At 44.2% G+C, this 16960-nt stretch overlaps 1 protein-coding gene across 1 annotated transcript in view; it reads left to right on the forward strand.

The window, feature by feature from the left end:
- Window positions 1-16960, forward strand: part of CPZ (carboxypeptidase Z) — a 435147-nt gene that overhangs the window by 363197 nt on the left and 54990 nt on the right. Inside the window, exons 8-9 of the mRNA XM_069632030.1 lie at window positions 3227-3362; window positions 13089-13228. Of these exons, the coding sequence (XP_069488131.1) occupies window positions 3227-3362; window positions 13089-13228 (276 nt within the window). The remainder of the gene's footprint in view (window positions 1-3226; window positions 3363-13088; window positions 13229-16960) is intronic.

The raw sequence follows: 16960 nt of genomic DNA on the forward strand, positions 1-16960 counted from the left end.
AGGAGGGTCTACAAACAAGTTTTAGCTCACTGACCCGTCACAGAGGAGAAATATCCATTTGCCTATCAGTCTGGTCCCACCCACACGGGCAGTCCAGCACCAAAATGCTAGGCAATTCTCCTCTGAACAAAAGTACCAACAGCAACCCCAGACACGTGTTTCAGTCTTGTTGGGCCGGATCTATGTGATCACTGAGTGCCTGAAAGCACAGCAAAAGGAAATTCAGAATGCAAAAAGCCAGGTGCGTAGTGATCATATAGACCTCAGATCTATAGTAGAATAGCTCAATCCCAACCTTGCAACTGCGGGGGACACCCCTCAACCCCTGAACCCTTTATCAGCATAAGGGGGGTGGGGGACAACCCCCCAAACCCCTAATCCGCACGTGCATTATAACAGAGATTTTCCTTTACTATGAAATGCGCAGTAACCTTATATTCTTTTTTTCTTTCTTTTGGTATTTGGTAGTGATACCGTTGGGCCTCCTCAGTGTGGAGAAGCTGAGCCTCTCTAAGGCACAGTGAGGAAGAGGTCCACGTCTGGATTACCCCTGGTAACTTAGTGTGGAACCCCAGGTATTACACATTTCACAAGAGTCTGGGATCCCCTCGGCTCAGATTGAACATGATTCAAATAAGCTGTTCTATAGAGTTCCTTCTACTCAGGAGTGTCTATAATCACGTTTTAGCTCACTGACCCTTCACAGTTCTCTAAGGCACAGTGAGCAAGGCTCCATGTCTGGATTCCCCCGGGTTGCTTAGGGTTAAACCCCAAGAGTCTGATTCATGGTTTAATTTTTGCACGGTTCAAAGTGACTTTGCACTGTTGAAAGCAGACCTTTCACTGCCGACACAGACCCTGATTCATGGAACTGTGCAACGTGTATTTTTGCAGGTCAAAGTCTGTGCAAAGTCATTTTTTACGTTAAAACGCATTATGCACTAACCTTGTTACCAGGGGTGTTGATAGGTCTGGAAAAGTGCTGGGGCTACGCTAATGTCAGAACTGTTGAGACTCCGGGCTAGCTCGCCTTTTGGCTGTAGCTCCTGAGATTCTATCCGGGGCTACAACCAAAAGACCAGGGGCTATAGCCCCCACCTAGCAACGCCTCTGCTTGTTACACTGCAAAAATGCACTTTGCACAGTTACACAAATCAGGGTTTGTGTCGGCAGCGCAAAGTCACTTTTCAGCAGTTCAAATCGGGCCCCATGTCTTAAAAATTGAACAAGAGTGTGGGTTGCAGACCCTTCTGAGGGGAAGATAGTACATAAAACATGTTACTTGAACCATGCTCGTTCTCAGTAGAAGATCTCCCACAACACTGTTGAATCAGTAACATCTTTAATCAGAAAATGAAAATGGCTTTGTCTTTTAAGAATGTTAACTTCCTCTTGCACTGCAACAGTAAACTATGGACACATGTTTGAGAGCATTGATAAAGGGAATTTATTTAAAAAATAATGCGAACGACATTTGATCATTTGCAGTGTCTCGCCTATGTTCCAGCATGGGTGCTCTTGTCACAAACCCCGCCATTATGCCTTTATAGGAAATGCTGCTCACATCAGGCCAGACTGCCACTAATCCGTCTGCTTTTCTTCCCTGCTCATCTGATGAACAATTACTTACTTACATCGAATGAATAAGGCCTTGGGCAGTGATGCGATTTAAGCACTGCATTTACCTTCCATCAATGCACTCTCATTACCCCATCAGCTGTTTCAGGTAAAGCCACTTATGTCTCACTGGGTAATTATGCAGTTGAGACCAACTTTCAACACTTCAACTACAAAGAATTAACACAGACTCTCAGTAGTCCTTGAACTTGAGAAGGGGCCCTGTAGCCAAGGCACTTCCAGAACTTTAGTAGCACACAGCCATAGGTTTCAGACACTAGCATTGGATGTATGTACAAAGAAAGGGACATTAAAGTACAGGGATGCAGGTATGCCGGGATTCTAAAGAGAAGAGCAACACTGCTTGTTTTATGGCCAGAAGTGGCAACAAATATAGCGGAAACAGGTTCGCCAGTTACATGTGCTTTGGTGTGTCACACAAGCACAACGTTCTGATATTGCTAACAGATGAGCTGTCACCGGGCGCTGCGTTGTCCTCATTAGCCACGTGCTCTTGTGATCTCCTCTCATAATCACTTTCAGGCCATTTGTGCCTAGCTTGTTTTCTTTCATCTTGTTTGCTTCTGACAGATCTATTAGAGCTTCTCTTGTAATGTTATCCACGTGTGATGCTGCTCTGCCAGACTACATTCCTTCTACTGTCTGTTGCTTTAACAAAAAACGTTTCTTTGGTTTTTCTCCTTTATCGATGATTTCTCTTGCCCAAGAATCCGTTCCATAAAGTGATTGTGAGCACCTGAAGTTTTCAGAAATTATCACCGCATCGACATGCATACGTATTGCCTTTATTTTGTTAACCAATTTCTCATTCCTGTGAACAATGCGTTCAACCCCAGTCACCTACAAGATGAATTCTCTCCCTGTGTGATAACTTCAATGCTGCTTGTTTAATGGTCAGATGACCTCCCTTGTTTCTGCAATTTGAGTTACTTCACGTGACTGCTCAGCGCACTGGGCACCTGGTCATCCTCTGAACCCGGTCCCAGGCTCCTGCATGTCCAGTTGCCCTTGCTCTGCCTCCGGGCTCCCCAGCACTTAAGGGTCTGTATCTACAACCCTACAGTCCCTTCTCTCTGCACTTATGAGCCACCCGCTGGCTGCACTTGTGCGCTAACTGCACTTCCCCCATCGCCTCCCACCTGGCACTTCTACCTTTCCCATTACCCCGCACTTGCGCGATCTGAATGACACAAGGTCAAGCAAGATCGTTATGTTGTCCTTCCTTTCTTTCCCCCTCCTGGTCTTGTCGCGCAAAGAAAAACGTGTATACATGTGCGTTATAAATGCCACATCACATCATATCATATCAAGTTATACTCTGTAGGCTGATTTTTTTCAAGAATTGTTTTTTAATCAAAGTGCATTGTCAATATTTCTCCAACTATTTTCAAGACGATTCTGCTCTACAGAAATATTTACTAAGCAACCAGTTGGAGGCAAGACAGGCAACAGCAGTGTACGATAATCTCAGTATGAGTTTACCAACCTCGGCAATTGCAAGCATGGTCATGCTACTATAATGAGTGTGTACTGTTTCAAACTTCGTGTCAGTGGTTTTAGTGAACCAGGCATCCTTTGCATTTTGCAGGTTTTTAAATTATTGGCGAAAACATACGCAAGCGCACACCCGGTTATGTCCGCTGCATCCACCACCAGATGTGGCGGGAATTTTGCTGAGAAAGGAGGAATTATTAATGGAGCTGAGTGGTACAGCTTCACTGGAGGTAAGTACTTCTAAAGAAGTATTGCTCTATACATATAATATTGCAATGTTTAAGATGTCTAGTTAGAGTTGTATTATTCAATTATTATTTTAGGTTGTTAATATATGAATGGAAATGGCTTTTGGAGAAAACATTAAGGGCCTGATTCATGGAATATTGTGCATGGTGCAAAGTACTTTTCACTGGTGCAAAATGACTTTGCACTGCCAACAAACATCCTGATTCATGGAACAGTGCAAAGTGTCTTTTTGGCTGCAAAGTCACTTTGCACTGCAAAAATACACTTTGTGCTGCTCTACCCTGATTCATGGAACAGTGCAAAGTGTCTTTTTGCCGTGCAAAGTCACTTTGCGCCAGTGAAAAGTACATTGCACTGTGCAAAATAGTCCATGAATCAGGCCCTTAGTGTATCCAAATCATCGTAACTGGGAATGTTGTTCATAGAGAAGTAGTATGAGCTTGTGTGTGTGTTTGTGTGTGTGTGAACATGTGAATGTGCTTCTACAAGTGTATGTGCATGTGTGTGCGTGTGTCTGTGGGTGTGTGTGCATGTGCGTGTATGTGCAGGTGACTATGGGCCTCATTACGAGTCGGGCATTACAGGGTTAACAGCACCGGTAAAGGTGGCGGTGCCGTCAACGCTGTACCGCTCGATTCCGATTTCCCCTCGCGGGACCAGCTCTGCACATCTGGTCTCACCAGACGTGCAGAGCGGGTCCCGCGAGGGGAAGAGGGAGCAAACAACGGGCCAATTCGTAATGGCCCGTTGTTTGCTCCCTCTCCCATTCCCATTCAGCCCTATGGGGGCTGAAATGGGAATGGGAAAGGACCGGGTCCGGGTCCTCAGAGGGAGGAATTCCCGGGCCTTCCGACCTCGGAATGGCCCGGTTAGTCCTCATTCCGCTGACCCGGACCCCAACGCGATTTCGGCGGCAGCCATGACGCCAATAGCGGCATGGTTACCGCCGAACTCGTAATGAGGGCCTATGTGTGTATGCGGGTGCATGTGTGTGTCTTTGCCTCTGAATATAATTGTGTGTTTGTATGTGAGATGGAGTTCAACAGGGAGAAATCAGGGAGAAATCTGGGAGTGAGGCTGAGGGGAACATGCAGTTTGAAAATTGTCGTTACACTTAACTGTGTGTTACCTAGCATAGTAAGAGCAACATATTTTCCCAGGATCACACCTTTGCTTTTTGGTCAAACTTTGAAGCTGAGATTAGAAGCTCTGTCTCCGTGTTCCAAGGTCACCAACTCAGCGACAGGTTCACCTCCCCATCACGTTTTATTTTCACCTGATGGTTTAGACTGTTAGGGTTGCACACATGGTTGTATATGATCCTTCAAGACTTTGGGGTACTTGTATTCTATATTTCTGCTGTTACCGTAACAGCCAGCTCTCTAATTGTATGAGTTCCTGTGTGCATTGGCACATGTCTAGTTTATATCCCTAATGATTGCAAAAATAGTCGAATGTAGCTTAACATGATATCTTGGAAAGGATGTGTAGATGCTGCTCCATTGGGGGCACTACACAAAGAGAGTCACCGAGTAATGGCAGCCACCTCACACATTTAAACATAATAATAACAGGTGGGTTGATTACCCAATTAAATGGTATTTAATTTATCGACCTGAAAGAAATGGAAGGCTGAGTCAGGTCGGGCACTTTGCCGAGTAGCCTCATGTCATGTTTAACTAGTGAATGCGTCACCCAGACTTACTCCTGGAGCAGGCTTCCCTATTTGCCAAAGAAGCTACACTGAGTAACTCTGAAATATGATTGAGTTCTCCCAGTGAGTCACATGGGAGTCACGTGGAAGTCAATATTACTCATAGTAACCTCTTTAGTGAATACAATAGCCCTCTTCAGGAGTACGTTTACTTGAAAATGTAATTCTTCGAATGCTCCAATCTTTATACAGTCAACTGTAAACATTTGTGAATACACTTAAAGGTATTTTTTTAGGGTGGTTTACGTTCTCCTCATTCAGATAAACTTACAGCTCCCCAGAAAGAGCCATGGGAATCCTACTTTTACATATCAAATCACGAGCTACTCAAGTCTAAGTTCAAACAACTCTGCGTATCTTATTCCAAAATGTCTGCCAATAAACAATTCAAATAAACCTGTAGATACTATTCCTAATCTGCACATTCAAAAGATAGTAGAGGTTTTGTCATGCAATAAGAAGGCTCCTAGCATCACTTTGTATAATGATTGAATCTCTTTTGAACTATGAAGACAAATTTGTGCACAGGTATACGCAATTCAAATATACCTTCCAGATATTTCAAATTCAAGTACATCATTAAAAGTGAAAGGTATTGGCCAATTAACTCCGCAGAAAAATACTGTAGCTTTTCAAATGGTGCCTGCTATAAGATTAATGTCTCTCTGCAAGGAATCATCGTAGACTGGTCGACCAATTAAAATAGTTTTACAGTTTCATGTTTACCAGACAATCAAAACATGCCTCCTTGCCCATTTCTAAGTACACTGCACGGCGATGTAATGCATATTTCTGTAATACATGATTAATTATTGCATTTGTTAATACAACCAAACCCGGAGGTATGCCAATAATCCAGCAATAACACTGCCTCCAGTAGTAAACTTTGGAACTTGCTTCACAGTTCTTTTTTTAACTATCCCTTGTACTTATGTATGTATGCATGTATGTATTATTGTAAAGCGCTAACTATCCCCCAAGGGAATCTCGGCTTTAAAAAATGAGTCAGGAGGACCAATGCATGATATGACATTTTATTTATATCACGCTCGTACACAAGTGTTTCAGAGTGCGACCAAGCAAAGGGAGGGGAACAAGGCAGAATAAAAAAAAAAAGAATATGAAAACGACGATCTTACTAGGCCCAGTGACATTAAGAACGTGCAAGTGCATGAAGAAGTGAAAAGGGGGAATGTGCGTGGAAGAGAGCAAAGTGGAAAGTAAAAAACAGAGGAGAGAAAATAATAAATAATAAGTGAAATAAATAAATAAGTGGCAAGTGCATGATTGGTCAGATAGGGTATATCTGATAAGTGCAGAATAAAGTTGGGGATTTGTATGGGTAAAGATACAGATCCCAGTGCAATGGGTAGGCCGCAGGCAGTGCTGGAGGGAGTCAGGGTAAGCAGGTACCTGGGCCAGAAGGACAGAGGGTGGCCAGGTGCATGGTGCCAAGAAAGAGAAAAAAACTACAGGTCATCAGGGGAGAAGAGGGGCAAAGGAGGCTAGAAGGAAGGTCTTCAGGTGCTTCCGGAACCGGAGATGGTTCTCCTCAAGTTTCAAGGTGCCAGGGAGGCAGTTCCAAAGGGAGGCCCCAGCCAAAGACAGAGATCTACCCCAAGCTCGTTTCATTGAAAAACGACTGACCCTGAGGGAATTTGAGGTAGAGAAGCAAAGGGCTCAGGAGTGGAGTTATTGATCGAGGAATAGTTGAGGGTATTTTGGACCCAGGCCCCAGAAAGCCTTGTGGACAGTTAATAGGATTTTAAATTTAATCCTTGCATCCAATGGGAGACATGAAGGGATTTCAGAGCTAGAGAGATATGATCCCAGGGCTTGAGGCCAAGGACAAGTCTTGCAGTCCTGTTCTGGATTAGTTGTAGAGGGTGGAGAGTGAAAGCAGGTAGATTTAGAAAGAGGCTGTTACAGTAGTCAAACCTGGAGAGAACCAGAGCTTGGGAGACAGTGAGCTTCTGGGGGAAGGAGAGGAAAGAGAGAGTGCCATTGAGGAGGTGAAGTAAGAAGTTTGACTTTTTAGAGACTTCAGAAATGTGGGCAGAGAAGGAAAGTGTGGAGTCAAAGATGACTCTGAGGTTCGTAGCCTCGCAGGTAGGGGTAGAAGGAGGCCCAAGGGAGGACGGCCAGAGAGAGAGGGGAAAGGATGGTGAAGGTGAACCGATGAGGAGGATCTCAGTCTTGTTGGCATTTAGTCAATGTTTGCTGGGAGTACACCAATTTTGAATGGCGTTTAGGCAATCAGAGATGAGGGAGGGAGAGGATTTGGCCGAGGGCAGCCTGAACATGAGTTGAATGTCATCAGCATAACACTGGAAGAGCAGAAAATGAAGATGCAATAGGCGAGAGTTGACAGGTATTGGTTAAAAAGCCAGGGCGAGAGGTTAGACCCCTGGGGAACACCACAGGTAGAGAGGGAGATCGATGAAAGGAAGGACCCAAGTTGTACCTGGGAGGGTCAATCAGAGAGGAAAGAGTTCAGCCAGGACAAAGCCTGATCAGTGATACCCAGGTTGTCACGAAGACAGTTGAGCAGGGTGATATGGTTGACCATGTCAAAGGCAGAGGAGAGATCAAGTAGGATGAAGACAGAGGGAATGTTAGAGTCAAGGTTGGAAAGCAGATCTTCACGGATGTTCAGGAGAGCAGTTTCCGTGTTTCTGGCAGCTCTGAAGCCAGATTGGTGGTCATAGAGAGTGCCAACATAATCTGAATGAAGGATTAGCTGAGAGATGGCCAGCTTTCCCAGGAGTTTTCCTAAAAAGGGAGTAATGGAAATTGGGCGATAGTTAGCTGGATAAGAAGGATCTGCTGTCGGTTTCTTGAGCAGAGGATGCACAATAGAGTGCTTCAGAGGGGAGCAGAAATATCCAGAGGCAAGGAAGTGGTTGCAGAAATCAGCAAGGGCTGGAGCGAGGGTATCAATGTGGTCCTTGATGGTTTTAGAGGAGCAGGGATGAACCTGTTTGATTGAGGCTTTCAAAGATCGGACTTGTCTAGCGACTTCATCAGGAGAGAAAATAGGAAAGGAGGAGAAAGAGTGTGGGGGGGTAGCTGCAGGAGGTACAGCAAGCGGAGACAGAGAGTGGAGAGGAGTGGGAGCAGAGGAGAGGGTGGACAAGATGTCCTGGGTTTTAGAAATAAAGTGAGAGGCTCGGGCATCGCAAAGAGCCTGGAAGGCAATAGGAGGAGTGGAGACTGCAGCACGTTTGGCCAGCTCCGTTCAGATTTTAAAGAGTTTGGCTGAGTTACTAGATGCGCAGAGACACAGACTTGAATGTGGACTCTCTTCTTGGTGTGTACAGAGAGTCGGTATTGCCTTTGGAGCAGGCAGCAGGCCAGTTTGTCCGAGGATGAACAAGAGGCCCTCCATTTCCTCTCAGCTGTCCTACACTTACGTTTAAGTGTAGCTAGGTCAGAGTCATACCAGGAATTGCACTTGGCTTTGGCCTTCAAACAGATCCTCATGACAGGGGTAAGAGCATCAAGAGTTTGAGAAATAGAAGAGTAGAGAAGGGACAGGGCTGTGTCTGGGTGTGAGTCAACCAGAGGAGGAGGGGGCGCTGAAAAGGTGGCAGCGAAAGCCTCAACTGACACACGCTTCATGGGCTGGATGTCCGAGAAGGTAGGTGGCAGTGTTGGGGTAGGCTTGGTCTGGGGGGAAGAGAGTGAGAGATGGGATGGGAGGAGGCAGTGGTCACTCCAGGGGAGGGGAGTACTCAAAGGGATGGAGAGGGGGAAGCCAGAGGAGATCAAGACATCAAGTGTGTGACCGGAGGAGTGAGTTGGGCCAGAGGGGGGGATATAGAGGAAGCGTGAATTGCAGAGGTTGCGAAAGGGCACATATGAAGAACAGGGAGAAGCTAGATGGCTAGTGAGGTCACCAATGAGGAGGAGTTGAGTGGTTGAGGACACGAGGGAGGAGGAGGGCTATGCCCACTCGGAGAGAAAAGAGGTTGATTGACCAGGGGGCCGGTAGAGAGTAGCAATAGTGAGAGAGTGGCTAGGAGAGAGAGAGAGAGCTGCAGACAAGGCATTCGAAAGAAGAGTAAGTCTGAGTAGGGATGATAGAGGCTAGAATCCACTCAGAATAGATGAGGGCTACACCCCCTCCAGGCTGGTTGGATCTGGGAGCAGAGAGGATCTTGCAGCCGTCAGGGAGCAGAGTGTCAAAACTTGTGACAGAGCTAGCTGTGAACCAGGCATCGGTAAGACCAAGGACATCCATGTCAAGTTCTTCGAGGAGGTGGCAGATGTCAGATGAGTGTTTGACAGCCGAGCGAGAGTTGAGAGTGGAAAGATGAAGAAGTTGCCAGCCTTAAAACCCTTCCGGGGAGTGTTACAAATCAGAGGAACTCCCTGCGGAGGTGTGGAGGGAACTAGAGATGGGGCAGAGCCTGACAGAAATGAGGGCAGGGTAGCCAAGGGAGGAGAGTAGGGGACAGCTGGAGATGAGAGGAAGTTGATGCGGGGAGGAAACCACCTATCAAAGAGGAGGAGATTAGCCTGAGGGCCTTGCACCATGCCAGTGCCATTCAGGTAGACATTAATGAGGACTCTGCAGGAGTCAAAGAAAGCCATGAGGACTTTCCAGCAGGTGCCACCATTAATGGAAGAGGAGGAGACAGGACAGAGCACAGAGATCATATGAATGGGTCAAGTGGCACAGCGAGTAGAGCACTCGCTTTGACATCTGTACAGAGCTTGCTAACACAGGTTTGAATCCCAAACTCAGCCTTTCATCCTTCCAAGGTCGATAAATGAGCACCACACACTGGGGGTAATAACAAGCAGTGCTCAGATACCTGAGGGTTCATAACGCTATATAAATGCCAAATTAAATTATTATTCATAGATCAGGTGAAGGAACGAAAAAGAGAATGTCAGTGAGGGTTTGTCAGGAAGAGGCACTAGAATAGGTATCAGCGATGGGGAGACCTGGATTGGAAGCCAAGATATCATGAAGTCACAGCAACTAAAATAGATAAGTCTTAAGAGCTTTATGAAAACTCAGATGATCAGTGATTTTACAAAGCTGGAAGGGGAGAGAGTTCCATAATGAAGGAGCAGGGACAGGGAAGGAACGACCTCCGATACGCATTTTGAGAAAACTTGCAACTTCAATAGAATCTGCAAGGCTGAGAGCAAAGGTCTTGGTGGGGAATACACCAGATCAGTTTAGATTGAAGATAGAGCGTGCACGATAGGTGGATGGTGCGATGGGTAATGCACAGATCTTAAAGTTAATACAGCTACAGTAGTCAACAGAACCCATGATCAATGAAGTCACAACTGTGGATCGAAACTCGGATGGTACAAAAGGAAGGATCTTTTAAGAGTTTCAATTTCTAAAAGCCAGAGTTGCAAACCAATGAAATCTGGGCTTCTCTTGAGCCTGAAGGTAGAGGTTTGATCCCAAAGCTTTTAACAGATGCACTAGGGGCAGGACACAGCCCCCTTAAATTGGGCCAGTACTCAGTGTTCCAAGCCTCAGTTGAGTTAGAAGTGGCCATCACAAAAATCTCTGTCTTATCGCCATTTAATTCCAAAAAAGTGTTAGATATCGAGTCTCCAACAGCCATCGGCCAACTGCCAACAAATATGATGTCAATTTCCTTCCAACTCTCCCCATCCCTTCCTTATCTATGTCTTAGCTCTTGCACTATCTGAAATGTCGTCAGCCCGAGTACAATTGTTAAATATCACATCCATACTGTTAATGGCCTTTACGAATATCATCACATTTTCCCTTGTTCCCTCCCTTGCCTTGAAGCACTTTGAAACACATTGGGCCTCATTACACGGTAGGCGGTAGGGGATTACCGGCACCGGTAAGGGCACCAGTGCCTGTAACCCCTTATCCCCCTACTACAAGGTCCCTCAGCGGATCCCGTCCTTAACGTGTGATCAGACCACACATTAAGGAAGGGACCCGCTGAGGGACTTCAGAGCAAATAACGGTACCGCTAGCAGCGGTACCGTTATTAGCTCTTTCCCCATTCACATTGAGCCCTATCGCGGCTCGAATGGGAATGGGGAATGGCAATTGGCATGGGGACTTACCGGGTCCTCAAGGGTCTGAATGACCCTGTAAATCCCCATACCGCCTACCCGGACCCAGAAGGCGGTAGGGGGTAGCCATGGTGCTAATTGCACCATGGTTACCTCCTACCGTGTAAAGAGGCCCATTGTGTATAGGTGCTATATATAAAAACTATCATATCATATCATCAAAGACAGGTTCAAAATTGAACAGCTTCAGGGAGCCATCGAAAGTTGGAGGATGACTCAACCTGAGTAGAAACTGAAGATTGAGATTGAGACTAGCGTCTCTTACACATTTTCTCCATGAAGTAGGTACTAATGGTATCACACCGGCTTGGCAACATGAAGGATCGACTGCCGGCAATGAGGGGGCTGAGAGTTCCTTAACAACTCTAAAAAGTTTGAGTGCAGAACAGGATACAGATATAATATGGTTTGCATAGAATTGCGATTTTGCTGCTGTAATCACAGCGTGATAACGTAAAAGAGCCTGTTTATTAGTTTGTTTGGCTGCAAAGTTCGAATTAGAGCAATATTTGCGTTCTGCACGGTGGCACGTTTGTTTACACATTCTCAAATCAGAGGAAAACCAGGCAGCCGAATGCTTAGCATGACTGGTGTTGGTCTTTACTGGGGCCAGTGTATCTGACACATCAGTCATAACACTAAGTAAAGCCGTACAGGGTCCAAATGGTGTGTCTCAGTATGACGCGATGTACTGACCATTAGATAGTCAGCCACTGAGTAAAGCTCAACCCTACCCCAGCGGTGATGTGACTGCTGTACCCTCGGTAGTAAAGGGAACTGATGAGGAAGGAACATAAGAAATGGAAGAAGATGATGTTCAGATGGGAGCACCGGCAAAGGATTAAAACGATTAAAAACGCTGATCAAAGATGTAGTGAGAACATCAAATCAAGAGCATTTCCCTTACAATGAGTGGGGGGATGGCCAAGTAAATAGAAATCTATATCGGCCAATGCAGCAATCAAGTTACTAGCATGGGGGTCATTAGTGTTGTTGGGACAATTTTTAAAGTCGCCCATAAGAACAAGCTTCGAGGCGGCCAAAGCCAGATCTGAGAAAAGTTGAGTACATTTACAGGCAATACTGGCTAAGGCATGAGCAGGTGGTCGATAAACAAGCAAAATGTGGATGTCCTCATTGGTTGCAATTTAAAACCGAACTAAGAAAAGTTCACAAGGTAAGTTATGGTGTCAGTGGAATCGAGGTGCAATTAGCAGCCACTGAGCAAATTAAAGCCAGACCTCCCCAAATGAGTGGAGGGGTCTTGGCTAAGTGCATCATTCTCTAATTTGAGGGTAGCATCTGCATGACATCAGGATCAGATACAGGACTGAGGCATTGGTGGTTGGAATGGATGAGGTATATTTTCGGTACATACCACCCCTGTCCTTTTTGTAAATGCCAAAATGGGTTGTTTCTGACACTTTTCCGCATTATATGGGAACGCTGGAAAGACACGGTATCAAGAATGCCCACTTTCTCAACCCCTTCCAATAGGCCCATGGAAAATATTTGAAAAACTTAAAATGGACTCGGACATTTCACAATTGTTTCCTTTTTCTCTGATAGTCTGCCTTGAAATACCAGTGACTGGGAATACCACTTGAGCTATTTTACCAAGCTCTGAAATGGGTGGATGGCAAATGCCACCAGACTAACCAATACCACCCACCTTGTAATGTCCCCCTTACTCTGGAATTGCTACTAATGAAACCCTCCTGATTCCACATAACTTCCTTAGGTGACTCCTACAGCCGTTCCCAGGTGTAAGACAAGAAGAAGTCAGAGTCACTCTTATTAACTTCTTTGAATCAGCCCCCAGCATTTCATGGTAGCGCTTCTCTTTTTACGACCCTTCACTTTCAATTCTAATGTAATGTTTTTTTCTGTACACTTTCTATGGCAGGGATGACGGATTTCAGTTATCTTCACACAAACTGTTTCGAACTTACAGTGGAGGTGGGATGTGACAAGTTTCCCACTGAAGATGAATTGTATTCTACCTGGCAGGACAACAAAGAGTCTCTTCTAAGTTTAATGGAAATGGTGTGTATTTCTTATTTAAATATCATGCATTTATCCTTGTAATTTAAGAAATGATTTTGAATATAGGTGTCTTTTTGTTGTGCATAAGGTTGCATATAGATTGTTCTCGAACGTGTCTTGTCTGCATGCCACTGGTATTTCGTTATCCATTGTATTAAGGGGGGAATATAATTGTTAATGAAAGTGTGTTCTTTACTTCAATTTGCAGTGTCTAACAATGTACAGTTAGATTTTAGGGCACGGGTGATATGAAAAATATCTCCGTCAAGGAAAGTCCTATGGGACTCAATGTGAATGGGGATTTACCGAATTCCGCCTCCGGAATTCCCAGGTCATGTTATGCCCCGGTAATTCCGGGAATCACGGAGGCGGAATGGTAATACCAGTCTGGTGATAACCAAGCGGGAAAAACCGGCAGGTTACCGCCGGACTCATAATGAGGCCCATTGTTCCTTTGTCTTTGACCTGGGCTCTTTGAATTGGTGTTAATTCTCTTCGCCAATATTTCTACGCAGGTAACTATCCATGATTTCACTCCCCATTCCTTGCTAAGTCTCCCCCATAATATTGCGTCACATATGCCCACACCACTGGGCTATCTGAGATACGGTGGTTTGGTGATTCAAAAGTTGTGTAGACAATAGCACTCAAGTAACCGAGTGCCAAATAAGACGTTGCAATTGAGTGACAAGCTTACATTTTCCTCACAAATAATGGCAAAAAAACTGTTGTGAACAGTTAGAAAATGCATTTTAATGTGACATCTATCACCCATAGTTCATTAAAACGTCATTCTTTCCCTCCGGAGACGTTAAATGCATAATGGGTAACAACAAAAAAAACGTACATTTAAAAAAGCATTCTCCATAATGCAAGTTTGAGGTGGACAATACAACAAGTCTGAAATTTGAAGCATGTGGATATGTTGATTTATTTTAAAAAAACATATTATTTCAGATGAATGTATAGCCATGTGCATGATTGTCTAAATGTAGCAGATTTCAGTCAAAATTACTAATTGTAAATATGTTGTGAGAAGAAAATGTGACAAATCTAGTGAAGTTGTCACTATCTTCAAAGTGAAAGTCTTCTCCCTTGTGGTCTGGGAAGGGTAGAAACTATCTGAATCCGACCCTGGGGCTGACTATCTGCAGGAGGAGATCAAACTTGTTGGGCTGAAGATAGCTCACTAGAAGAACAGCTGTCATTACCCCCCTTTGTGAGGGATAATAGTCACCAGTAATTGCCTTCCCAGCTATGTATGGCACATTTTAGTCAGGAACTTCCTGTTAAAAACCATGGACAAACACATACTTGTTCCTATGGACCTACAGGGACTAGGAAGAGAGCCTGAATAATGAAGATCACACTGGCCGGGAACCACACAGTGCAGGATAGTTGTTCCGAACAGCTAACCAATGCCGGGAACTTTAAAACACCCAACAAGCATGGAAGATGGAGATGCACCATACCCATGGGCAGTTGGTAAACCCTAGGGATGCCGAGCACCGCACGCCAATTGAAAGTAATTGTAAAGCCTGGGAGAAAACGAGCAGGGGAGCTGGGGAACCTGGCAAGCAAGTGAAGTTGTGAACGAAAGGTGGGCAAAGGCCCAATACTCAAATGCAAAAGAATATGAACATATGAGAGTGTTACAACATTGGCAAAGTTGTGGCAAAGTTGTGGCAGGAGAGTATGCCAGGCACCTTGAATGTATGTCTAGGACCTGCACCAAAATAAAGAAAATAAAGAAGTCAGATAAAGCCCTGGCAGGAGAGCATATCAGGCAGTTTAAATGCAAGTCTGAACCCAAAATACAAATAATCAAGTTTTAGCCAAGTCCTGGCAGGAGAGTACACCAGACCTTTTTTTGTTTATGAGTCAGGAGACTCACACCTGAACTGTGCGGAAAGCAAGACAGAGGAGAAAGTAAAGATACTTTGTGAAAGCAAGACAGAGGAGAAAGTAAAGATACTTTGTGAATGTGAGAAACCTACGGATAGGAAAATAAGTCCCTTGGAAGGAAGAGATTATAAGGCGAAGAAAGGACAATCTTTTGATACAAAATCCTTACCATATAATTGAAAGTGGAGGAAAGGCTGAGAGGCAGCAAACACCCTCTTGACGCTTATTATACTGTGAACTGTGGAAGAACTAAGAAACTTAGGGTGTGGGAACCCTTTCCAATAATGCTGGAACTTTTGGTTTGTTTTTTTCTTTGACCCCTTCCGGAAGTTTAAGTTCAACTTGTGAATTACAGCTGCAAGTGGCAGCCAATGAACATTAAACACTTTTGCAATTGATGATAGGTTTAGCATGTGAGAGTCAGCATAGGCTTTTGGACATAGACCATAGTTTGTTTTGTTGAGGCAGGGAAACCCCTCCTAGAATTAGGGAACGATAGACTTTTCTTCAACTGATTTTTTTAATAAAAGTTTATAGCAATCAACACTATTCCTCTGTGTCCAAATCATACTCATGACACCTCACAACATACACACTTCCTCAGTTCGATCACCCAACATTTCCAGATCATGAAATGTCTCATCCAATATCAATTGTATATTCCATTATAAGGCAATCATGTGCTTCCCAAGGATGTCATTTTGTCGCCAGGGGTCACAACTATTTATTCAATGTTTAACATTACTGAAAATGTTGACTAGGTAGCATTCATTATTGTACTATCCAAAATTTCAAATAAAAAATGTGTAGCTCTATGGTGCATGCTTCAGGCATTGCCTATGTGTATGTATCATTAGGTTCCTGTATTATCAACAACACTCTGATATATTTTGTTTAGACAAGTACATTCTTTAATGCATTAAGTAGGTCTATGATAGGTCTCACGATCACTCCTGACATCTTGTTACCAACATTATGAACACAACCCCTTGTAGTGATCTTTCAACAAAATTAATTTCATATGTGATGTCATCAGTGATGTCATCAATGGCATGTGTGATGTCATCTTTGATGTCCTGGGTGTTAGTCTTAGCAGTGCACATTGGTGGCATGAGTTATGGTTGCTTAGCTTACCATAACTGGTGAATTTCCAGGGTTTTTCGGTTTTAATTTTAATCATAACGTCCCTTTAGTAAAAACATGTCACTTAATTTCATAGGTTGTTATTAGTGCAACTTAACCATAACGTCCCTTTAACACCGTTTTTTCACTGAATATCATAGGTGTTCATAGTGTAACTTAAACATAACACCCACTTAACAATGTTTTTTCTATGAATTTCATAGGTTTTTATGAGTGAAAATGTTTCATGGTTTTACATCACTGCATATCAGTTATTCGTTATTAGTAACATTATTGTAAGAACTGTAAACCTCCTTTAACAAACATATGTTTTGTAATGCATACTGATGTGTGTCTATGTCAGCAGCACAGGCTGGGGTTGCAAGTCATGGTTAAATTTCATAGGGCATGAGGCTCCACCATGACCCCAGCTCCACCAAACCACTGCATTATACACTGCACTTACCATACATCCTAGTTCAGTGTCCACTATCCCCTCATAATGTGACCAATGCCCAGTTCCCCAATAGGCAAATCAGAGTAGACATTTGTCCTTGCCGAGGGGCAGGCCCTCTGTCCATGCACCAAAGTTCTATCACTATTTTTTTACTTACATTTCGGCCCTTTAAAAAATAAATAAAACACAAGTCAGATTTGCGAAAGAATGCTTTCAGGTCCTTGCTAATGCTCCTCGCTCAGGTTTGT

This window comes from Ambystoma mexicanum, chromosome 6q, assembly GCF_040938575.1.
Source record: "Ambystoma mexicanum isolate Mex_15411 chromosome 6q, UKY_AmexF1_1, whole genome shotgun sequence".
Classification (NCBI taxonomy): Eukaryota; Metazoa; Chordata; class Amphibia; order Caudata; family Ambystomatidae; genus Ambystoma; species Ambystoma mexicanum.